The 26,264-nt window shown below is 46.5% G+C and overlaps 1 protein-coding gene across 5 annotated transcripts in view; it reads right to left on the bottom strand.

The window, feature by feature from the left end:
* The window catches only part of CDK5RAP2 (CDK5 regulatory subunit associated protein 2), a 169,162-nt gene that overhangs the window by 85,115 nt on the left and 57,783 nt on the right, over positions 1–26,264 (bottom strand). For 4 of the 5 annotated variants that reach the window (XM_059143514.1, XM_059143516.1, XM_059143517.1 and 1 more), the window contains 3 exons: positions 23,997–24,215; positions 9,595–9,765; positions 5,411–5,548 (listed from right to left, as the gene is read on the bottom strand). In XM_059143514.1, the coding sequence (XP_058999497.1) occupies positions 5,411–5,548; positions 9,595–9,765; positions 23,997–24,215 (528 nt within the window). The remainder of the gene's footprint in view (positions 1–5,410; positions 5,549–9,594; positions 9,766–23,996; positions 24,216–26,264) is intronic. The other variant, XM_059143518.1, reaches the window with a different exon arrangement.

Here is a 26,264-nt window from a genome sequence, read left to right as displayed (position 1 = left end):
TCGGGGGGAGAGGTAGGGTGTGGGCCCAGGCAGCCAGACTCTGAGGCCCGTGCTCTTCAGTTCACCCATCAATGCTGCACACTGGATGCAGAGCACTGGGACACTTGACAGGGTCACACGGTCATTGTCAGCCATGTAAAAGGCAGCCGAAAATGACAGAGAAAATAAAAACCCACTGCTTCTTGAGAACTGACCATGAAGGGCACTGATGGTTAAGAGTGTGTGACCCAGGGGCGCCTGGGTGGCTCAGTGGGTTAAGCCTCTGCCTTCGGCTCAGGTCATGATCCCAGGCTCCTGGGATCAAGCCCTGCATCGGGCTCTCTGCTCAGCAGGAGCCTGCTTCCCCCTCTCTCTCTGCCTGCCTCTCTGCCTGTTTGTGATCTCTCTCTCTGTGTGCCAAATATATAAATTTTAAAAACTTAAAAAAAAAAAAAAGAGTATGTGACCCTACTAACTGTGTGACCTTGAGCGAGTTCCTCAACCTCTCTGTTTCAGTATCCGAACCTACAGATGAAGGTAATGACTCTACATAGCTCAGAGGGTTGTGACGGAGATTTAATGACTTAATCTACGCGAAGTTCTCACAGTGATGCCTGGCACAAAGTCAATACTTGGTAAGTGTCAGCCATACTTCTATTCCTATGTCCTGGGACTTTGCTGGGCGCTTTACACATATCATCTCTAAATGAAACCAGGGAGGTGTGTGAAGCTTCCCATTTTTCAGATGAAAAGATTGATTCTCTGAGAAAAGAATATTTGTTTGAGTCCATCCAGCTAATAAGTGGCAGTCAGATTTGTGCTCAGGTATGTCACTTCAAAGCCAGTCAGGAAGGGCTAGGAAAAGAACAGGTAAATACGGACTTCTGTTGCATGGAGTAGACTCCAGACGTGGAATGCAGGTGCCCAGTGAAACAATCCTGACTCTGGCCCCTGTGTCTTAACTGGACGGCGGTGAACCAGGCCGCAGAGGACACCCTGCAAGGTCAGGGCCAGGATGTCTGGCTCAACTCCCCTCTACAGCTCCTCCAAACCCTCTCTCCTGAGCCCCCAGCCTCCCCCCACCAGCTGACCCACACCTGCCCTTCCCTTCTCCCTGTTCTTCTCAGTGGAACGAAGGAAGCCTCTGTCTGCGTTCCCAGGGTGGGGGGGTCAGGGAGGGGGGGGGCTCCTCCCTCTGCAGAGACCGTCATTCACCCCTCGCCACTGACACACTCCCAGCACCCTACAGGGTCTGCTTACGCCAAATTCTCACCAGCAGGCCTTCCTTGACTGAGAAAAATGCCCTCTTCTGGTCCCCAGGGTACTCTGTTCACTTTCACTCCAGAGCCAGTGTACCAACCACCTGGTGACAGGCCCAAGGGCCCCGTGTCGGCGGCCGTGTCCCCGGCCAGGCACAGTACCTGGTGCAGACCAAATGCTGCTCCAGATACTTGCTGACCTGATGATTAAGTAGGTAAGAGGAAAACACAGGGACCAACGTGAATCTTAAGAGCAGAGATTCCTGTGGATATTTTACATAATGGAAGTCAGAGTGAGTCAACGTCTTCCTAGAAGCAAATAGCTCACCCATGTTAAATAAATGAACTCTACAGAGCCATTTGGGTCCCATTTCATCAATCACCTATTCCCCTGCGTTGAATCATGCCCCATTAGAATGAAGTCATTTGGCTCCCTCAGCAGAGCTGACAAACCGGCAGATCTCCTCGGCGTAGAGGCAGTGGGGCCAGGCTGCCCCGAGGGGAGAGACAAGAAGCACCTGCTCAGCAGGAACAAGTCACCGCACCCCCATTCCTGCTCCTCCAAACAAGAAACAACCCAGACAGGGGCCTCTCATCCCAAAGACCATGACAACCACACACCTACCGGTGTCTGACTCTGTGGTTTATTCCCCATGGCCCTTGGTGTGACCACCTAGCTCACCACTTCCCTGTGTCATCTGAAAACAGTCCCTAAAACATGGGGGCAAGACCCTGGAAGAGGACTCGCTCAGTGAGCCAGGCCCCTGGACCCATGCCAAACCAGGATGATTCTGTCTTCAGATTCAGAGATTTCAACTGAGAAACCAGAAGTCCGGGACACTGGGTGTGTGTCACATCAAACTCAGCCCTAGAGTCTGAGGCTTCTGGTGTCCACAGGGCCGCCACAGTCTCACCCTGTCCAAGACACGGCTATTCAGCTCTCGCTGGGCACCTGGGAAAGCCCCCGGCGTACCAGCAGTAAGTACTCCCTTCCAGCACTGTTGCTGTGACCACACGACTCAATGTTGGATCCTACAGCTTACACCCAGAGAGCCTTAACTAGTGACTAATGCATTTGGTTATTTCCAGTCCTATCGGGACATAAGCGTGGAAGTCCCCCATCTACAGATCAGGAAGGTGAGTTTCAGACAGATTAAGTGACCTGCCCAAGGTCACAGAACTGGAAAGAAGAACTGACGTTCCAACACCAAATCCAGAGCAGTCCCTGCTCTGCCGGGCTTCCTCAATGACTTGAAGGAAACACATGTAAGGCGCAGACCACAATCTGAAGGGGCAGCAGATATGTAAAGAGAAAGCTTAATGGCTCCCCTCTTGGTAAGCAGGGCAATTTAGCGGCCTAGTAGATGGATGGTGTCTGCTTTGGTAGGTATGTCACAGCTCAGCAACAAAGACATTTATTTTAATACTCAGGAAACTCAGCACTGATGTCCCAACCATCTCAATAGCCAGGCTATAAATCTCTGGCCACAGCACAAGTTAAATACAGTCAGTGTGCTTTCCTCCCCGTTCTTCAATTCCCTGATCACCCAGCATTAATTCTCAAGATCACACAGTGATTAGAGGCAAAAGAGACTGCCCCGAGTCCACGGAGACCTCATCACAGCCTCAAGTTCTTTGTAGAAATGGGCAGAGGATAAACCCTAAATCAACACAAAGTGGCCAAAGGCACCGCAGAAGAAATCCACGTTTTCTAGAGAGAAAGAAGTACAGCACACCTTTCCTGGGGAGGAGAAAACCATAGGCTGTAACAGTCAGGACTGTGTAGACGTGGGCACCAAGAAATTTATAATTCCAAAACGATCATTTATAATTCTTTATCCACAATTTGCAATTAGTCTTGCAGAACAGAATTAAAGCCTTTGCTGAAGTACTTGGGCATTCTGCACAGTAATTTAAACATCACCAGGATCCAAGTGTAACTGAAAATGATATGACTTTTTACATGTGGTTCTGTGAAGTGCAGACAGCGCCCAGTGCAAGAAACCAAAAAAGTTGTAGCTGATCAAACTAGTGAGATGAAACTGTAAAACACTCAGCCTGTTCAATAAATCTATAAACATCTCATTCAACATTTAGACACATTTTCTATGACTGAAACGGGATTCAAAATAGCAAAGTTTGATGAAATGCACTCAAATCAGTGAAGATCTGTCCATCTAAAACACCGTGATGGGCTGCTACCTTGTTTCAAAACACTGAACTGTGCCTTATTACAGGTTTTTTTTCAAAGATCTTATTTAGGGGCACCTGGGTGGCTCAGTGGGTTAAAGCCTCTGCCTTCGGCTCAGGTCATGATCCCAGGGTCCTGGGATCGAGCCCCACATCGGGCTCTCTGCTCTGCAGGGAACCTGGTTCCTCCTCTCTCTCTGCCTGCCTCTCTACTTGCTTGTGATCCCTGTCTGTCAAATAAATAAATAAAGTCTTAAAAAAAAAAAAGATCTTATTTAGTTATGAAAGAGTGTGTGAGCAGGGGGAGGGGCAGATCAGGAGGGAGAGGAAGAGGATCTCAAGCGGACTCAGCACTGAGCGTGGAGCCCCATGTGGCCTCAATCTCATGACCCTGAGATCATGACCTGAGCCAAAACCAAGAGTCGGATGCCTAACCAACTGAGCCACCCAGGTGCCCCCAGGTTAGTGTGCTTCCTAATAGCCGATTAAACTTGGCCAAAATCGAGTAACTATATGCAAGATTGACTCACAAAATATTAGCCCTCTGAGATTTAGTTATTGGACGTGCCTGACATTCCCCAAGTGGTGACAGAGCCCAGAGAAATATCCTGGCCTCCAGACTTCTGGCCCAGCCCAGGAGTTCCACTACTCCATGCTGACACTTTCATTCAAGAGAAACGGCAAAATGCAAGTCCGCGAATGGTCAGAGTTAAGAAAAAGCCCCCACTTGCAGCCACTGATGCCCCCCAGAGCAAGGCTGATGCTGAGCTGACCCACAGCCCAATAGCTACTACCAACGACCCAACCAGCCCATTGGCCCCAGCCCCTTCCCCAGAACCCCTCAGGGACCTCAGGGACCTCTCCAAGAGCCAGTATAGAGCATTGGTCTCTGCACGAGAGCAGGGACTCCAGCCCCACTGCCTGAGCCTGTTCTGATGCCTGTGCTGCACTGGTTGTTAATTATTTTGAAAATCACCCTTCACAAAACCACAAGTCTGATCAGAGCCATTCATCAAAGAACTAATTTGCGTAAGAGAGTTCTCTGTCTTCGGAATGTATGGACTTAATTAAAGCCAGGTTTAAAAAAACAAAACTTGGCCTACGATGAGCTCCTTTCCTTTCCCATATCTGGCTGCCGAGTTGCATTACATGCAAGCTGGGGCGGGGGCGTGGATTCAGAACAATCTGTATGCGTCTCTCGCAAACCAATCTAATTAATCATTCATTCATTCACTCAACAAACACTTACATCCTACGCCAAGGACTGGGCTAGGCATTGGGATTTAGACATGAATCCTGGTTCCTTAATCTAAAGTGCCCAACCCTGGTGTGTACGGGCTCCGGTGAGGGCAGCAGGAAGGCGGATCCTGTAACATCAACGCAAGGATGGGCATGCAAAGTGCCGTGTACCAGGGAGGAAGAGATGTCGCTGCCAAGCAGCCTCAGGGAAGGGGACAGCAGCGGGGCACTTTTGGGGATGTTCAGGAGTCACCCAGTAAACAAGAAAAGCCATTCCAGGCAGATGGAACAGCATATGCAAAGGCACAGGGAAAGGTGCAGACACAGCATTTTCAGAAACATGCAAGAAGTCAGCTGTCATTAGAGATGATGCAGAGCGACCTGAGGCCACACCAGGAAGGGCTTGCTGGCTCAGTTTCTGTGTGTATTCGAACAGGAAAACTTTCTTAATGTAGAAATGACATACAAAGAGATTACACAGTTGAGAGGTAAACCCTGGGACAGCAAATACGGGGCTCATCTCTAACTAAGCTGTGACTTACCAGTTTCCTATGTGGTACAAACACCAGCACTCAGCCCAAGGGTACTCATCTCTAAGGCAGACAGTCTAAGAACCCTCCTCCGACCTCTTATGAGTTCAATCACTGGCAGGAAGGCACCGCTCTAGGTAACGAGGAGTTACCACACGCGTGTCAGGAAGCACATGAACTCACCTGCACACATTCAAGTCCAGCCAAGCTTACCTCTGAGAAGATGCGGCTGCTGCCTAGTGACCGCTGCGAGCACTTTTCGGAGAAGCCCTCCATCCTGACCCCAAGCTCCCCTCCGGTCTGTGAAGGATAAGTCTGCTGTACTGATTCCAAACCTTTTCCACTGAATTTCTAAGGAAACAAAACAAATCACAAGAAAGTTTTCAACAAGAGAAAAAATTTTAACAGACTGTCCAAAACTCTTTAAGGAAAAACATTTTATTTTTTCTTCACATTTTTTTCCTCAAAAAAAATTTCCATCATCCCCAAATACTAGGCAATTTCAAAATTAATGCAAGTGCCTTTGTTATTTGCCACCAGGGGAAAAGCAGCCCGCAGCCATGGCATTGGCAGGGGTGGCAGCAGTCATTACAAAGTGCCCTTTTCCTCACCCCTCAGATGGCCGCCCGGTAGGTATGGAGGACCAAGCCCAGGCCCTGGCCTCACAGGATGGGGTTCCCATCCTGTCCCCCTTGGCCAAGGTGTGGCCTCTGGGTCTATTTCCTATCCTAGGAGGTTACTGAGGTGATTAGAGAAACTGTACATCGCAACCCAACAAAACCCAGTCTTTCTCAAAATATCACATATTTGACAAAACTTAAACCATCTATTATCTACGAGGAGATCTGACTTCTAGGAAGAAAGGCTGTGACTGTTGTTTCGGGGTCTGGTCGCATGTGAAAGGGTCCTTCGTATTGATGCACATCACTGACCCCTTCAGAAGGTCTGGCATTCGACAACATGACAAGACTAGAGACCGTCTCTCTAGTCTTTTGGCCAAGTTCAAGCATAGAACCTATTCCTAACTATTTAAAACCTAGTAACTCCTTAACGAGGTCTCTGTCCACTTTAGGTCAAAAATTAAGGGCAAGAACCACATCTTATTTCTAAGTACCTATCAGAATTACTTCAGCATGTCAAACGTTTATGAGAAATTAGATGAGCACAAACACAAAAGAAACAGAGGCAACTTCTTACAAAAACCTGTTAAACTATAAACAGTAAAAACAAATCAAATGACCAACACGGACTTTCGAGAATTGCCATCATACAGCTGTGCTTGACTCACACTTTGCATTTTCCTTTTCTAGAAGTCCAAATATACGTGCACACTGTTTAACAACAGTCGGCACAGCTTATTTGAAAAACTGGGCCCCCCTCCCCACCTCATACTTCTCACCTCTGGGTCCCACTCCCAGAAAAAAACAACTTCCAACTCCTCAGGCTCTTCTACTATTTGCATTACATTACTACTCTCACCTGATTGACTTCTTGTTTCTTTTTTTTAAGTAGTCTCCACACTCTGGAGCCCAGCACAAGGCTTGAACTCACGACCCTGAGATCATGCCCTGAGCCAAGATCAAGAGTCAGGCACTCAACTAACAGAGCTACCCAGGCGTCCCACTAACTTCTCAAGATTTATCTCTTGGCTCCTACCATAGGAGTTTCAGGACTTAGTTCTTATAACGTCTGCCCCACCCCCAGAAATCATCCTCATAGTTACAACACAATTTCGGTTCCATCAACAGTCCGCATTCGCACTGTTAGGACCACACAAACACTGGGCACAACTCACCCATCTAGCCTTCTGAGATTACATTTCCTTCCAGATTTGTTTCTTTGCTTTCCTTGGAATCAGTAACAACTGCTTTACTGTATTTATTCATTTAGTTCATAAAACTAAATTAGGTACTTAAGGTAGACTTATCTCTAAACTCTCTTAAGAGAATTTTCTTTTTTTAAATATTTTATTTATTTATTTGACAGACGGAGATCACAAGTAGGCAGAGAGGCAGGCAGAGAAAGAGGAGGAAGCAGACTCCCCGCTGAGCAGAGAGCCCAATGCGGGGCTCAATCCCAGGACCCCGAGATCATGACCTGAGCCGAAAGCAGAGGCTTTAATCCACTGAGACACCCAGGTACCCCTTAAGAGAATTTTAAAATGCCTTTAGATGGGGCCAGACACATCAGGTCAATGATAGGTTCCATTTCCACTTCTTGGAGAAATCCCAGCTGAGGCCCTGTCTCAAGAGCTCAAATACAAGCTCTCTGCATCCTGGGCCTTCAGGTCACCACATCCCAAGAGAATCCCCTACTTGCTGGATCCCACGTCTCTCTCCTTTTGGGCTTCTTCCTCATTTGTATGGGATCACTGTCCAGGTGTTCCCTGCATGGGCTCCCCAGGAGGCAGAGGGTTTTGGGCACTGAATGTCGGGGAACCGCTTTATTTGCCCTCACTCTTGCTGCTGGCTCAGCTGAGTATGTAATGCTGGGCTGGACACCATTCTTCCTCAGCAATCTGGAAGCCCTGCTCTCCTGCCTTCTGGCCTCCAGTATCGCTGCTGAGAGTTCCGGTGTCATTCCAGCTCTGGGCCCTTCACATCTCACCTCAGAACCTTTCAGATCCTCTCTTCATCCTCACGTGCTATGATTTCACAAGGGCATGGGCATCTCACCACTATTTGTGCTAGAAGGAGAGGGACCCTTTCAATGCACAGGTGCCTGTCCCTTCACTCTGCAAGCTCTCCCATTCCTTTGAGGATTCCATTCCCTTCCCTCTGCTTTGCGTGCCCATCTCTCAGGACCTCTGGTCGATCACATACTGGAACTTCTGAATCAGGCCTTTCCCTCTCATTTCCTCACCTCTCTGTTTCTCTGTTGGATTCTATTTTCTAGAAGATTCACTCAACTTTATCTTCCAGTATTTCTAACTCTCCTATTAAACTCATTATATCTGTAATCATACTTCCGATTTCCAATAGCTCGTTCTTCTTTTCCAAGTACCTTTTTTATCCGATCCTGATCTTAGTTCTTATCTAAAGATTACACTATTGAGGTCTTTTAAAGCTGTCTGGTTGCTTCACAACCTAAGCCTCCTTCTATTTCCATGGCCTCTACATAGCCTTGTTCTGTCTGGCTGGCTTTCCTCTTACACACTTTCCCCCTGTTTGGGGCTCAGGCCCCCCATCTACCTTTAAAGGGAAGAGTGCTCAGAAGCTCTGAGTGTGGGAAGAACACACCGACGGCAGGCTCCCTGGCAGAGGACCAGGTGGGGACAGACTCGTTCTGTTGGAAGATACCCATCTGTCTTTTCTCCCCTCAGAGGACTCTCAATGTTGAGGATGCACATTTCCACGCCCGTTTTCATTCAAGAGACCCACTCCTGCCTTTAGGTGCATTTGGTGACCCACTTCCCCCATCCCCGGTTTATTAAGGTCACCAGTGAGGAAACCACATGCTCCCTCCCCCCATCTCCTGCTAGTGAAGAGAAAGGTCACCTAACTGCCCAGCTTTCCCACCAAATCTCCCGATTACACAGGGACCAGGTCCCTCTACTGCCTGCTGAGCTGCTCTGGGCTCTGTAGGGTACACCAGCTTGTTTCTTGTTGGCTTTTCACCCCAAAGGCATGGAGCAGAGTGCTCTTAGTCCTGTGGGCCTGTATCTTTCACCCCTCCACTGTCTCTTTAACAAGGTTCCAGGAGGAAGCAGAGCTCAACACCCGTGTTGAACCCACCACGGTCACCTGCCAGCCTGCACTAAATCAGAACTTCGCTACACAATCAGACAGGAAGGGTATTCCCAGACCAAATGGGGACAGTTAGAGGAAAAGCACAGAGGGGTGAGAGGGCCTGGCACACCATGGAGCAGCAGACACTCACACCAGAAGTACCGTTGTGAAGCGAGCTGGCCACTAAGGCGGAATAGGCCAGGGCCTCCATCAGGCTCTGCTGTGGACCGTCTCATGACCCAGAACAAGGTCCTTTCCTTCTTGCTGGTGGCTGATGCCCACAGCACATAAAGGAAGCTCTGATGTTCTGACATAAAGCAATGAAGACTATCGTCATTGTTGCCAGCCTTATTTTTATACAAACGTTTCTGCAAAAGAGTTTTTAAAGAAAGAAGCCTGTGGGGGCACTTGGGTGGCTCAGTGGGTTGGGCCTCTGCCTTCAGCTCAGGTCATGATCTCAGGGTTTGGGATCGAGCCCCACATCGGGCTCTCTGCTCGGCAGGGAGCCTGCTTCCTCCTCTCTCTCTGCCTGCCTCTCTGCCTACTTGTGATCTCTGAATATCAAATAAATAAATAAAAATCTTTTTTAAAAAAATATTAAAAAAAAAAAGAAAACAGCCTATGCCAAGTCAACAGATTGAAATACAAAAGAAAAAGAAGTTATGGTACCTGAAGCAACAAGTCCTTTGGATCGATGCTTCCTGTTAGACTTCTGATCATTTGTTCTTGACTGTGCAATTTCTTATTACTTTCACTCAAAAGACTCTTGTAACGATTCTCCACGGCTTTCTCTCTTTCATTCACTTCATCGCGTAGTTTCTCAACTTCATTTCTAAGGTCCTACCCGAAGAAAAAGAAAAAATAGAACTTACTTGATAAGCACTTCAAGATGATCATCTCTCCTGCTTACCGCTATACGAGAGCAAGCTAACACGTGCATTCAACAATGTGCACTTCCTTCTCTTTTAAAGTCTGATGAAAACCAGCTTTAAGAAGCAGCCGAAATCTGGAAAAAGCTTTATGCACAGATATTTAGCACAACATTGTTTGCAATACTGAAAAAAAAAAAAGAAAGAAAGAAAGAAAGAAAGAAAGAAACTAAATATCCAATGACAGGGAATTAATTACTTTTTTTAAAAATAAGGAATTAACTATAAAGAATATGGCATTTGAGGGCACCTGGGTGGCTCAGTGGGTTAAAGGCTCTGCCTTCAGCTCGGGTCATGATCTCAGGGTCCTGGGATCAAGCCCCGCATTGGGCTCTCTGCTCAGCGGGGAGCCTGCTTCCTCCTCTCTCTCTGTCTGCTTCTCTGCCTACTTATGATCTCTGACTGTCAAATAAATAAAATCTTAAAAAAAAAATATGACATTTAAAGAAGTGCACAATTATGGCACTGGCTGGCTCAGTTGGTTAAGCATCTGACTCTAGAAACTCAGCTTCAGCTCAGGTTTCAGCTGAGATTACGATCTCAGGGTCCCAGGATTGAGCTCCGTGTTGGGCTTGGCCCTCACCTGAGAACCAGCTCGTCCCTCTCCCTCTGCTCCTTCCCCAACCCCGCACTGCACACTTTCGCTCTCAAATAAATAAAATCTTTTTTTTTTTTAATGCACAATTGTGAGGAAAACAAACACTACACAATATGATGCCGATTGTCTCCTAAATGTTTATACAAAATATCGTTGAGGCTATGAGGAAACACATCAAAAAGAGTAACAGTATACCTAAATAGAGGGGCTGTGGGGACTTTCAATTGATTTTTTTTCTTAATTTTTCTGAGTTTCTAAAATCTCTAAATCAGTCTATATTAATTTCACAATCAGAAAAAAAAAAGATCTTAAATAATGACATTTACAATTAACATGGAAAATGCTTGTGTTATAATGTCAAGGGGAGGAACACAAAACCAACAGTGAACAGTGTGATTTGAGCCACCTCAGGATCTATGCTATTTGTAATACCGAAATATTCATAACAGCAAAAGCTGGAAACCGCCCAAATATTCACCATAGAGGAATGAACTAAGGTACATTCTCACAACGGAGCACTCTGAAGCGATCAAGAGAAAGGAATGAGGGCTCTATAAACACAAAGCCTGAACGTAATCTTCAGAATATACTGCTCAGGTGGGGGGTCAGGAAGACCCTAATAGGGAAAAAAAGTATGGATAACATACTGTCATGTATTTAACTATAAAATAAAGGAAATGGTTGTTTACAGGGAAATAAAAAAGAGAACAAGGCAGAAGGAGGGAGAATTCATTTTACAAAGGTAACGTTGAAGCAAACCCAATGATAACTACTTGAAAAGTAAAATAAAAATCTCCTACAACTAGAAGCGGAGCAAAAAAAAATAAACCTAATTGTGTATCAGGTTGATTGGTTAACCAAAGAGAGAGGAATTATTTCAGTAACTAAAAGCAGAGTAATTTAGGGCACCCGGTTGGCTCAGTCGGTTAAGCATCTGCCTTTGGGTCAGGTCACAATCCCGGAGCCCTGGGATCGAGCGCCGCATTGGGCTCCCTGCTCAGTAGGGAGTCTTCTTGTCCCTCTCCCTTGATTTGTTCCCTCTGCTCTCATTGAAGTAAATAAATAAAATCTTAAAAAAAAAGAAGAGTAATTTGTGTACCCCTAGGGGGCTATTTCTCTAAGGACAAAAGGGACTACTGCAGAAAATCTTACGCTGTTTTAGTGATCATATTGGAAGAAATAATATTTGCATTATTATTCTGAAACTGTGTGCATGTATATATATTTATTAAATAAGTCATTATTAACGTGATAACCAAGATTACAAACCTAAGAGAATACCAAAACAAATACAAAGTTAAAACATGTCCCTGTAAATATGAATTGGAAATATCAATATGAACTTTTATTTTCTGTTATTTCCTTTCTCTCACCAAGAAAGCCTAAAATCAGCATCCTCCCCAGTATCCAGACTATAGTCTCTAAATACCATTTCCCACCAAAAAGAACCAGAATGATCAAAACACAGTCCCTAAAACAACATTATCAGCGTCACCTGGGAATGGCAAATATGACAGATAACCAAACAGCACTCAGTAAGTATCTGTTGGACAGATGGAGAGAGAGATGGGAGTGCTCCCATTTTATGAAGGCCGAAACAGGCTCAGATAAAGTAACTTACCCACCATCACAGTCACTAAGGGGCAGCACCTGCCTGATCCCAACTCTGACTGTGAGCCTCTCAGCTCACTTCTGCACCACGGCCACGGTTTAGATTTCTTTCAAAATGATCCACATCCTCCTAGAATCATCTGACACATGCTTTTAGAAAACTCCCTCTGAAAACTGGGTAACAGGGACCACAAAATCTTGTATGAAGCCATTTAGGTACATCTTTAAAGCCCAATAAATCTGCCCACCATCCTGGAAAGATCATCCTAAGAAGATCAAGTCTACTTTTTCTTTCTTTCTTTTTTTTTTTTTTTTTTCTTTAAGAGAGGGGGTAGGGGCAGAGAGAGAATCTTAGCAGGCTCCACACTCAGTGTAGAGCCTGACTCAGGGCTCCACTTCACGACTTTGAGAACATGACCTAAACTGGCCCTGGTCATGTGTACTTTTTAAGCTTAAAATATTTCTGTATTGGGACGCCTGGGTGGCTCAGTTGGTTAAACAGCTGCCTTCGGCTCAGGTCATGGTCCCGGCGTCCTGGGATCGAGTCCCACATCGGGCTCTTTGCTCAGTGGGGAGCCTGCTTCTCCCTCTGACTCTGCCTGCCATTCTGTCTGCCTGTGCTTGCTCTCCCTCTCTCTCTCTCTCTAATAAATAAATAAAATCTTTAAAAAAAAATATTTCTGTATTATGCTAAGAAAAAAATATGCACCATTCACGTGCACAGTAATTACTGGTCCACTTACATCATTTCCAGAATTCAGTACTCCCTTCTGCACAGACACCTATAGGACCCATTACTCTGCGGTCTGGTTCAAGTTCTAGCATATATGCGTGTGTACAACAGTAACTTACTCCATTCTCCCACCTCATTTGCTTATACAATTTTAGTTCAGGTACGTAAATTAAGAACTTGCATGTTTTTGTTTTGTTTTTTTTTTTTAAAGATTTTATTTATTTGTCAGAGAGAGAGAGGGAGAGAGAGCGAGCACAGGCAGACAGAATGGCAGTCAGAGGCAGAGGGAGAAGCAGGCTCCCTGCCGAGCAAGGAGCCCGATGTGGGACTCGATCCCAGGACACTGGGATCATGACCTGAGCTGAAGGCAGCTGCTTAACCAACTGAGCTACCCAGGCGTCCCAAGAACTTGCATGTTTTAAGTGATAAAGGTGACTAATGTGCTACATTTCTCCCACGTATCTCCCAAACTAAGACACTTGACCTGTTCCAAAGTCCCACAGAGCACATGTAGCTGGGTCATTCCTCAAGATTAGGGGTTCTTAATCTGAGGTCCACCGAATGGGTCCCCGGGAGCCTATGCAAATTTGTGCGTGCGTATATTTTTGGTGGTAGCAGGCCCTCAGCACAAGTCAGGTCACTAAAGATGACAAAGTACTTCTCCTGTTATACGCATTCCTGACAGAAACTACTATTTACCAAGCACAAGCCAAGCCACACATGTGTCAAGGCACTTTTACAGAAAGCACCTCTAACCCTAATGATGGCACACATGGTAAATATTAGGAGCCCTATATTTGCAGAAAGGAAACCAAGGCTCACAGCGGCTGAGAGATGTTTACAAAGCCTTACGCCTAAGTTCTAGTACTGAAATCCAAGCCCAAGTCACTTAGACCCCAAATTCTGCATTCTCTCCACCCAACTGCACCACTGTTAAGAAAAACCAGTCTGCGACATGGACTGCCATTGGTCACTAATTCCAGTGCCCTGAGATAAAGTTCCAGTAACTTAAGGACTCAGGACTGATGGAATATCCAGCCTGAGACGGAGGCCCTCCTGCTAATGAACCGGGCAGGACCAAGGATCTCAGACCTCACATGAAGAGCAGTCAGAAAAGGCCTGAGGTAAGAGGACCACGGCAGGGAGGGGGAGCCGTGTGCTGAGGCGGCCTTGAGGAGGAGCAGCTGCCATGGCAACACGAAGGCAGCACAGGGCTCCTAGCTCGGCCCCAGTGCGCTTATAACCAGTGTTTAGGGGAGGCATGGAGACAGCATGTCTTGCCTAAGCAAAACAATCAGAACTGAAAATTGATAATCTTGGGTGGTTTCCCCAAACCTCTTTCAATATTCCTAGGCTGTGAAGACAGGGAGAACTAGCCCTGAATCCGGGTTCTACTGCTGACTAGCTGTGTGACCACAGACAGATAACCTAAATCCTTACCATTGCTTCCTTTTCAGCAAATGGGGTTAATAATACCGGCTCCTAAGGTCCTGGGAGGGTTAAACGAGAGAATGTGGGATGGGTGCCTGGCACGAAAGCAGGTGTGTGGGAAATGATCTTCCGTCATCCCCCGCCCCTGCACCCCGCGCCTCCCCACACGCATATCCTCCAGGCTGCCTCTACTCCAGGCTTCTTCCTGTGGCCACAGCATCAGCACATCACCAGCCAGCCAGCCACCGGAAGCACCCCTCCCCTCCCTCTCACACACTCCTGCCCATCCCACAGGTAACTCAGGCCTGCAGGCGGAGCCAAGCCTCCACACAGAGCTCACGCGAGATGCAGGCAAGTATTTGGTGCTTCTATGTGCACACGAGTGCCCAGATCCTGCCCTACCAACTACCCCTCTCCCCTACCCTACCCTCAGAGTTCTCAAAGGAGTGGAATCCATCAGTATGGTAAGAACCATCTCGGACCGGGAATCAAAGTACAAGTCGGTGAAAACTGCATACCCAAAGCAGGGCTTTCCGATAAACTGGGGGTTGCTTTTGGTTTTGCTTTTTGAAGGAGGAGGGTATATGCATCTTAAGGAAGCCACCTGCCCAACAAGGGCCAGGCGTGCTTAGGTCTGGGGCAAGAAAGCCAGAGAATCTGGAACTTGGGTCTTGTCTTCAGGTACAGTAACCACGCGTCGGCAAGGCTGGCCCGGTGAGCACCCTGGACTCTGATCACCCGGACAGTCACCCCTCCTCCCTTGAGGAGGTATTAAAGAAGACGACAGACAGAATCTGAAGTACTGGGGAGGAAAGTGAACCCCGTGCACGCTCAGCCCTTCCCTCCCTCCGTCCCACTGCCCCGCCTTCAGAAATCAGCTCGCAGCTGATCATCAGCAACAGCCCTGTAACTGGTCTCCCTATGTCTGTCTTCACCCACCAAATCACACATATTCCCCCCTGACATTTACATCTCTACCCAGAACCCTGCAGGGACCCCATGCTAACTGCAGAGGAAGACACCCTCCTTAATAAACCTTCTTTCCAGGCTCTCCACGCACTGTGGGCTCCAGCCTAAAGCCTCCCTCACCTGACCGCCCAGTCTTCTCCATCCTGGGAAAAAAAAAAAAAAAAAGTACAATTGTGCCCGATTCTGCCTGGAGAGAGCATGCTTACCTTGCAAGGCCCAATCCAAGTACCACCTCTTCCACAAAGCACCCCCCTGACTAATCTGGCCCTCAGCAACCATCCTCTCAAAACAGCACCTTTTTCTGCAAAGCTCTAGAGCATTTAGGAAAGGGCCAGCCCTGTACACCCGTGCCCTCCCGCAGCGCTCACGGCAACCCTGCAAAGCAGACTATGCTCTCATTCCACCCGTGTTACCGATCAGAAAACAGAGGTTCAAAATACTAAAGCAACTGAACCAAACCAAAAGGTGCTGGAATCAGGACTTGAAGTCTGGTCTATTCATGTTCTTTTCACTAAACCACTGGTTTTTTAAACTGAGTTCAAGAAGCCTAAGGCTGGCTGGCTATCGGTATCATCTAACTACATGTTCCTGGGCCTTCCTCCAAAACCTGACTCAGTTGGCTTGGGGAAAAGAATGGTAATGTGTATTTAATTGTAAGGCAAGGAGCCACCATCCTAAGGAAACTGCCAAGTCCCTTGGGTGTATCTGTTTGACTTGCTTCTGAACAAAGGGACAGGTAAGAGTTTGAAAACCCCTCTCTGGTACCAGACCCCACCCTGCTTTCAGGCAAGCGCGCCACAGCAGGATCTGTGTGTGGTGACATCAACTGAGTGGCATCGCTTTCTACCTAATGGGCAATTTTCCTTTAAGATTCGCAGGTGCACTCGGGACCAACATGGAGCCGAGTGTTGCCTTTGCATACCAGGGCATTCTCAGGGGAGGATGACAGAAAAAAAAAAATGGATTATTTTAAAAATAAAATATCCCTGTAATCTTAGAATCACATTAGAAATGAAAAGCCAGGCCATCTTACTTCCTTCTGCAGTCAGCTGGTTTGTTTTATCTCTGGCCAGATGGAGAACGAGAAGGTTCTCATCCATCAAATTTCCACCTTCTCAGGTTTCGCGGTGAGAAAGCTTGTCAAAGTGCTCAGTGGTTCCCTTTAAATACACAAAGGAAACTTCTCCAAAATCTTAATGAGGAACAGGAACCCAGTGATGTAAGAATTTCCAGAATTAGTATGAGATAGTGGTGTTCGGGCAGCGTTCTGTGGAGCCTGGCGGCCCCTGGGGGCTGCGGCGGAGGCGGGACACCGTGGGGACAAGGCGCCCTCCCATCTCCCTGAGCAGCTCTGCTTTCAGGTTTCCTCTTCAGGAGAGTCATATTTGAACAAAGAATCCCTATGATCAAACAAACAAACAGAAACCACTGGGATGAGACCGTGCTCGCACAGACAGAGCTCTAACAAGCACAGGTGCTACTGCGTGCTGCTGGCGTGAGGACGGTGAGGACTGACCCAGAAGTCCCGGGCGGGGAGCTCAGGGTGGCTTTCAGCAGAAAGGAGCGGAGGCTCACACTGGGCAGGGCTCAAGGGCCAGCTGGGTCACTTAGCCACCAGGCACCACACCTCTCTAAATCCCCACCTGACGATGTGACAGACCATTCCTGCCCTCTCCACCAGCCCACCCGCTATGCCCCCTTGTGCCAGGCTCATTCATGCCTCCCCAGGGGCCCTCCTCTGACCAGGAATGCAGTTTTATGCTCCCCATCCAACCTGCCCCTCAGCAAATAGCTACTGACCCTTCAAGCTTCAGCTCCAATCCACCTCCTCTGTGAAGCCTTCCCTACCACCCCCTCCCACGCTTAGCAAGTTCCAGGCTCTGTGCTTCCAAAGTGTTTGGCCCATCCCCCTACTTGCACTTATCATGCTATATTTTAATTAGCTTTTTGTCTGTGTTCCTAGTCTATCTCTCTGCCAGATTCCTTCAGAGACTGTGCCTGATTTGATTCAGTCCTGTACTCCCAGTGCCCAGGACAGAGCCTGGCACAGAAATTATAAAGAACCAGAGATAAGGGAAAGCCTCCAGAAAGACGACAGCAATTTCACGTGAAGACTGATGGGAACAGCCTTTTAAAGCAGCTTCCACGGCTGCCCCATGCACGAGCCACTGAGATACTACAGAATCTGTCACTCGAAACGGGTTCTGCCTCCCTTCCTAGAGGGATCAATCAGCTGGAAAGGAACAGACTAGCACTTTCTTCAGAGGAGAGGTGAGTGCGTGAATCAAGGAAAAAATTTACAGCTTTGTTGATTTGGCTGGTAACTGGGCAAACCACATTTACTAGTCAACAGTGTCCATTAGATCCTAGCAGGCAGTGGTTTGTCGTTCAAAGTCCTGAGCCAGCAGCTGCCAGGCAATTAAAAGCAGGAAAGGAGTCCGATCCACGGAGCACCCAGGAACCAGAGGACACACTTTCTCGTGCACTAAGTTGTATAATTCATTCATTCCTCCTAAAGAAGGTATAATCAACCCCATTGTAGGGGAGGAAAACCTGAGTTTAGAGGGGTTAAGCCACTGACCTAAAGGCTTAGAGCTGAGTGTCTGCTGAAGCGGAGATTCAAACCCCAATCTGGCCCTGTTGCCCACTGCTCCAAAGACACCAGTTCAAACTGTCAATTTCTCCTGCCCAGGGCAGGGGCATCGTCACCATCACCAAAACAGCACCGATCCATCAATCAGCTAAGGTGTGGCAGGTATTACGTTCATAACTGCTTTCCCCATCTCAGATCATCCCCACAACTAAGTTCTGATTTTCTAACGAGAAACAGGCACCATCATTTGAAAAGGCAAAGTTACTGGCTCATAGTCCAACAGTCAACCAGTGACAGACCAGGACTCAAGGCCAGTTTGACCCGAGTCTCTGCACTCAGCCTCTCTTAAGAGGTAGAACTTCCGCCAGCACAGATCCACAAGGACTCCCATTCAGACTCTTCATACCTGATTAAACCAAAAACAAGGCAAGGGGAGCTCTGACCCTTGGTAAGAATCACACGACCTCAGGTCTGTGGTCCCAGGCCTCTCCAACCAGCTTACAGACACTGACTCCAAACGCCGTGTTTTGACTATGGATCACCAGAGATGCTCTGAACGCTGTCACAATCTTGTCTGGAGCTATCCATCAACAAACACATGTGAAACCAGAGGGGTTCAGGATGAACTACCCTGAAATTAAACCAGCTCTTGTCAAAGCACATGGGATTAGCCAGCTGGGTGACGGGTACAACTTTAATTAGATTTTTGGATTTTAGCCAGCAAATGCATCCCCACAGAGCTAAGTGCCCAGGTACTGAAGCACACGCTTGTCAGAATAGCGGACGACAGGTCTTGAAACAGATGAGAGCATTATGAGACAGTCTGGGGAATACAGCTAAACCAATGTCTCATATACGCTGCTTCTATAAAGCAGAAGAAAAAGACTAGCACTTGCTCCTCTCCCCACCCACCCCGAGTAGCATATAGAATGCCTGAACCAGAAAGAGCAAATCTAAAATAAAGGTTTACCTCTATCACTTTCCACCAAATGTGCACTCACACACACACACACACACACATGCACACACACATGCACACGCACACATACGTACATACTAAAAAGGAGAGCCTTAAGTCACTGGAGCCAAACAATGCATTAAAGTCAAGGTGTGAGGGCAGGGATGTGACAGCCTGAGCAGCATTCCTGTTAAAAACCACATAAACCGCAACACGTTCAACATCACTGTTAGGACACCGACTTGGGAATACCAGGTTTGTTGCTGGTTTGTTGCAAGGGCCTCCTGAATGTCCTTGTGGGGATGTGGGTCCCTCTGGTGACAAGGGGGTAAAATACAAGAAAAGGGATCTATCCGAGAGACCCTCACGTTTGGACCTTTCCAGCTGTAGAAAGATCTCCCAGGTAAAAACCAAAGCTTGTATTCACCAGGGCCTACCGACAATGCCCGTACCACTGCAAGTATGCCACGAATGTCCCCTGGATAAACAAATGAATGACTGCAAAGGATACCACGTGCTGAGTCAGCTGGCATTAGATCGCCGCAATCCCAGGCAATGGGAACGAGCAGGCTGCTCATGGCCCAACCCCACCATGCCCGGGCACCATCAGACACGGTGGACTCCCACGCCCCAGCCACAAGATGCCCGTTCACATAGGAGCTGTCTCCCTCCGGAGAGATTAGCAGCACACACAATGGACCAGGCAAGAAGGCTCTCCGGCAGGAGCAAAGGATGGTCTGACAGCACCCAGAAAATAACCGGTTGGCTGACCATCAGAAAGGATCCAGGGAATGCTAAAACAACAACAACCGGCATGTGTGCCAGTGGCCTCCCTGCAGGGCTCATCCGTAAACAGGGCTGCAACACTGCTGAGTTGGTAGTTCTAGTCCAGGAAACAAGAATAACGGGAAATGGCCAGACACTGTCCCCCAGACTGAAAACCATACTCCTTACAAGCTCATGGACCTGGGTGGCACAGACGGGGCCACAACACTGCTCACACTGCAGGCGGTGCAGGCAAAGGCTCTGTCCTGCTCCCAGAACCTTCCAGCAGCCCTCCGGAGGGGCACTGTTGGGCCGGAGGGCCAGCCAAAGCTCTCCTTTTACCTTAACCTGCTCATCTTCAGACACTGGAGACCCTGTAACCGAATGTCCCTGTTTATTTTCGCTGTCAGGAGCCACCAGCTGAATTTCAGTCCCCGTCTTTGGGAGGGGGCTGGGTTCCACAGCATGCGTTTCTCCTTGCTCACTGCTTCCATTTCCCTCGCCACCCTTGTTTTTCTTGATCTGAATGCCTTCACCTTTATTTTTAATCTCATTTACATGACTTCCCATAAACCTCTGAAAATGTTTTTGTAACATCAAAAGGAATAAATTATAATCTTTAAAGTTCCAAGTAATACTTCAGAATACCTCAAATCGGGCATTTTGTTTGTTTCCCCAAAAATACCATATGTTCTCACACCTCTGTGCCTTCGCCCGCCGTACAAAACCCTCTGCTCCCTTGCCTATCGATTAACCTTTATTTAACTCAAGCTTCAGGACCAGTTCACAAGTTCCTTTCCCCAAAAGCCTTCTCTGACTCTGCACGCCACTTCCCGGCTCCGTGTTTCCAGGGTGCTCCATTCACACTGCTATCATGGAACTGCCCCAGGCCCAGCAGAGGGCCTGCACGGTGCTCAGTGTTGCTGAATGCATGTGTGGATTCCTTTCCTCTGCCAGGGCAGAAATAGAGGCACTAGGGGAGCCTGGCTGGCTCAGCTGGCTAAGCACCCGACTCCTGATTTTGGCTCAGGTCATCTCAGGGTCCTGCAATCAAGCCCTATCTTAGGCCCCATCTTTGCATTTATCCTGACACCATAAGGCAAACCACCACCCACGATGTTCCTCAGTCGCTGAACAAGCCAGCACCCCAATGTCCGGGGTGAAACATTCCTATGAGATGGACACAGCCATAGTCTTAGACCGTCACCAGAATGTAAGCAGATGTAGTGCAGACACAAAAGGAAAGAAGCCATGGCCAAATCATCTTACCAGAAACACAGATGACCTGAGGTTCAAAAGGAGTTGCAAGGAGAGGCAAGTAAGCATTCAGAGCGGATAGTGGCAGCTTTGGTCTGGGTAACTGCTCATCCCTCCCAAACATGCGCTTCTAGAGGAGGCTGTCCATGATGGAACTCACATGCGTGCGCCTGGGCACAAGACACACTTCTGACAAAGAATGGGTATGCGACCCACATCGGGCCTCTGGCCGTCCTGACAGGGACCCAGTGGGGGCAACGGAGTGTGAAAGTCCTCCCTCCTCTTGTGTAATAAACCAGAAATATGTGACCCCAGCAGGACACCAACAGTGGTCCCACCGCCCGGAACTGGAGTAAGGAGATGTGAGACAAAGCAGCCAGTGCCCAGAGACCGAGCTTCGGTCCCAGCAGTGCCCCAGTCTCTGTCCCTCCAGCACTGCAGTCACACAAGACGAGAAACTGCTCTTTTTACCTACGTTTCTTCTGCCGGTTTCTGTCACTGGTGGAAAATAACAAAAGCAAAAACCCTCCCACCCACAGTATTCTTGACCCCAAGCACTGTCACATTCCCCTTACTTTCTTCACCAAACATTTTCCACCAAATTTTCCACAATTTTCCACCAAAAATGTTTCCACAATTTTCCCTCCTTACAAAGATGTGTACGCATTACAGAGGAATACAGTCAGCTGTCAACAACAGCCCAACATTATCCCAGAAGCACCAAGGTTTACATGAATAAGTGAATGACGGAACCACCAAACAATGTCTGACACCAGAGGGACAGGTAAGTGAACTACAGCCTGTCTACTTGATGTAATATTATACAGCCATTTTAAATGTTTACCAAGAATAAGTTATAATGTAAAAAAATCACATATTTTATATAGATATAGATATATAGATACATGTATATCCCCAATCCAAATTCTACTGAATGAACCTTTTTCTAATGACAGTGGGGGTGAAGAGGACAAGCTATGAACTTATCCAGCAGTAAGGGTGTAAGACCAGCCTATGAAAACGGCACCTCCATCAAGGGGCCATCTGGCCAGTCTTTTCTTTACCTCCTCCATTCAGCACTCTACTCAAACCTTTTTCCTCTCGCTCAACTCAAGTGTCACCTCCTCCTAGAAGGTTTCCCGACTACCGCATCCCATCAGGATCTTTTGCACTGACTCCACAGATTTTAAGCTGCTTTTGCATTTTGTCACGTATAACATCGCCATTGTCCTTAGAAAAGAGAAAATTTTCAGAGGTCACGTCTTATACTTCCATCAATATCTAAATCAGAGACACGTGGGTGTTCAATAACATATGGGAAACATATTTTAATAATGTGTAGTAAACTGCTACACTCCAAGATCACTGGTGGCAGAATAAATTGGGCCAGCCCATTGGGCAAATAATTTGGCAACATGATTAACTAGTATAAAATATTTGTACCATCTGACCTAGTAAACTCACTCAAATCCTAGGAACTTCAAGGGAAAATGCCTTTAGGCCCGAAGATGTTGTTGTAGCATCATTTAAACCAAGGTGTCCGAGAGAGTGGGAAATCCAGCAAAGCATGTGATCTGTATTCAACAAACAGCGTGCCCCATTCAACACGACCATTCTGGAGGCCGCACGACAGGGAAAGACGCCCATGATGAAGTAAGGGGTCAAAGAACACAGAAGCGTAGTCAGCCTCTCACTAGATTAGGGGCCTAGTTGTACCAGGTTTGAAGGGTGACACTGAAAACCAGGAAGAGCTACCGTGTTATTAGGGTGGTGGGTGATGTTTTATTTTTAATGGTATATTTATATTTAATGATATATTTAATGGTAGGTGATGTTTTATTTTTCTAAATTTCCATTACCATTCCCTTAATGTTCATTAATATTTTTGTTAAGATATACAAACATCTGTATGTCAATTCTCGTGTCAGTGTTAGCGTTAGGATTTCAAGCAGGGGATCCTGACCTCCCTGCCCAGAGCAGGCTCTGGAGAACTAAACTGTAGTCCCCAGAGGTTCCCTTTGAGAACTCTTCTCTAAGGACTCTGTCCGCTGGAGGTCCTCTGCCAGCCCAGGGTGCCTGTGCAAGTTACTCATAGCATGTCCACAATCACTCAGACTCAGGCCCTCCCCACCTCCCTGCGCCAAGGCTGTGCATCTGAACGTGACTCTTGGGATGCTGAATACTTCAGTTTAAACACAATAGAAATTTTTTCTTTTTCTTTTTTTTTTAAGATTTATTTATCTATTTGAGAGAGAGTACAAGCAGGGAGAGGGCCAGAGGGAGAGGAAGAGAGAAAACCCTCAAGCAGAACCCCTGCTGAGCACAGAGTCTAAAGTAGGACTTGATCCTTGATCCTAGGACCCTGAGATCATGACCTGAGCCAAAATCAAGAGTTAGACACTTGGAGCACTTGAGTGGCTTTGTCGGTTAAGGAACTGGCTCTCGATTTTGGCTCTCTCTCTCTCCCCCTTCCACGACTCACTCTAACTAAATAAACAAATAAATAAAATCTTGTAAAAATTAAAAATGAAAAACTAGAGTTGGACATTTAATTGACTGAGCCACTGAGGTGCCCCTATAATATAAATTTTTAAAGATAAACTATTTTTTGCCTGCCAGATCCAGAGAGAAATTTTTAAATGCTAACATCCAGTGCTGAATGAACAGTCTTTTAAACAGGACAAACCTGGTATAATCCTTCTGGGAAACAATTTGAGTACACCTATAAAATAATGTTTAAAATATTCATACTCTTTGACCCAATAATTATGCCTTTATCAGGAAATAATCAATGTTAAAAATATTTAGATGCAAGGACATTTGCTATTGCATTTGTTATAAGGCAAAAAAAAAAAAAAAGTGTGACAACCTAAATGTTCTACCATAAGGGACTAAATAAACTGTAGCACGTCCAAGTGATGAAATACTAACACTTGCACCAAAAAACAAACATAAGTTTCTGAAGAATACTCAGAACATGGCAACACACCAAAAAGAGAATATGGAATTAATAAAGCATTTGCAAAACCGCATTTCCAGGCTGATACCAATAATGTATATGTATGGGTGTGTGCACATGCATGTGAGACAGAGAATTTCATGATGAGATGATGTGAAATATTTTTTCCTTTACACTTTCCAGATTTTTCTAAGTCTTGTGAAGACATCTCCCTCAAACCAGAAACAGCTATCAAGAGCTGCAGCCCGACCACGCCACTGCTGCTCACGTGAATGGTGTGGTCGCTTCTGCTCCTCTCACGACGGGCTTCCTCCAAGTCCTTCTCCAGCCTCTCCCTCTCCTGCTGCAGAGTGCTCAGTGCCTGGGTGACTTTCTTAATGTTCCTTCGCAGTCTGTGGTTCTCTGCACTCTTGCTGAGGTTTTCGGAGTTCAGCTGTGCGAGAAGGGCTGCCTTCTCTAACAGAGCAGCCTCATAATTTTCAGACCCCTACAAGAGGAGGGAGACAGCGGAGATGAGCTGATTTCTGTACCACACTAAACACCCCAAGAAATCTCTGCTCCTTCTTCACCTTGGGGTCAGCGGAAGGGAGCTAAGAAACTAAAGAAAGGGGCACCTGGGTGGCTCAGTGGGTTAAGCCTCTGCCCTCGGCTCAGGTCATGGTCTCCGGGTCCTGCAATCAAGTCCCACATCAGGCTCTCTGCTCAGCAGGAAGCCTGCTTCCCCCTCTCTCTGCCTGCCTCTATGCCTACTTGTGATACCTCTCTGTCAAATAAATAAATAAAATCTTTAAAAAAAAAAAAACGAAAAGAAAAAGATTAACATAAACAACCTCTAGGACCCAAAGCACAAATACTAAGAAGATTCTAAAATAACACAGAGTGATGATTATGTTATCATGTTGATGTTATAATGTTGACATTAAGAGGGGAAAAGGCTACAACTATGTAAAAAAAGTATTTTCTTTTTCTTTTTTAAAAAGACTACAAGGGGGGCGCCTGGGGGGCTCAGTGGTTTAAGCCTCTGCCTTCAGCTCAGGTCCTGATCTCAGGGTCCTGGGATCAAGCCCCGCATCGGGCTCTCTGCTCGACGGGGAGCCTTCTTCCCCCTCTCTTTCTGCCTGTCTTCTGCCTACTTGTGATCTCTATCAAATAAATAGATAAAAATCTTTTAAAAATAAAATAAAATAAAATAAAATATAAATAAAAAGACTACAAGGAAAAACGCAGACATTCAGAAACCATCTTTAGTTAGGTGGGTACATGGGTGATTTTCTTCTTTCACTTCTTTCAAATTTTCTAAGGTTACCAAGCATGTTACTTTTGTAATCATTTAAAAAAAAAAAAAACTTCAAGGGACACCTGGGTGGCTCAGTTGGTTAAGCAGCTGCCTTCGGCTCAGGTCAGGATCCCAGTGTCCTGGGATCGAATCCCACATCGGGCTCCTTGCTCAGCAGGAAGCCTGCTTCTCCCTCTGCCTCTGCCTGCCACTCTGCCTGTGCTCGCGCTCTCTCTCTCTCTCTCTCTCTCCTTCTCTGACAAATAAATAAATAAAATCTTTTTAAAAAATTATTTTAAAAAAAAGAAAAACTTCAAGTTATTTATAAAAGGTAGAACATAAAGAGCGCTATCTGACAAGCAGAGGCAGATTCAAGGACTGGCAATGCTCCCAGAGATTAGAGCAGCTTGGACCCACAGTCATCAGCATGGCAGTCCCATGGCCACCTCGAGTGGCCATAAATTCAGCAGAGTCCAAGGGTTAATTGTGTCCAGAACATTCTTACTTCATTAACACACAGTTTAGTAGAAAATACATACGTGATTATCAAGCATTTGAAAAAATAGTGTAACTCACCAATAATCAAAAAGAGCCAATTAAAATAAGCTTTCATTTAACAAGATGGTTTTAATGAGAATATCCAGTGCCGGCAAACTTACTATGAAGCAACACAATTAATATTAACTTTACAAGAGCTGACCAAGCATCTAGAAGCCAAGAAACATACTGGCAAGGATGTAAATTAATGTAACTCTCTATGGACAGAATATATACGTCGAGTGTGCATGTACAGGATAGGTGTTCACACTCATCCCAATGATTTGGCTCCCAGGATTGAATCTCAGGGGAAGAATCCAAAATATGAAAAAGCCTTACGTACACAGTCATCCGTCACAGATTTACTGTAACAGGAAAAACTAAGAACCTAAACCGATAACAGGAGGATATTCCAAGTCACAACATGGCATGAAAAAACAGAAGATTAACTTGTAAATGCTCTAAAAAAATAAAATCTATGCATAGGAGAAAGCTGAGGGGAAAAAAAGGCCTCAAAATGTTAACAGCATGGCTGGGTGATCTCCTGATTCCCCTTTTTTCCTTCTTTCTAGTCTCCCGAAAGAAAATTCGAAACACATATATTACTTATAATCAGGAGAAAATGAACTTTTTTTTAAACATCTGATCTTTGGATTAAACAAAGGCTCATGATTAAAAATTCACAACTCAGGCTGTGGGGTAAACAGACTGGCTCCAGGCTCC

This window comes from Mustela lutreola, chromosome 12 (genome assembly GCF_030435805.1).
Source record: "Mustela lutreola isolate mMusLut2 chromosome 12, mMusLut2.pri, whole genome shotgun sequence".
NCBI lineage: Eukaryota > Metazoa > Chordata > Mammalia > Carnivora > Mustelidae > Mustela > Mustela lutreola.
The sequence above is the reverse complement of the archived record's forward strand: the minus strand, read 5'-3'. Positions and strand labels throughout refer to the sequence as shown.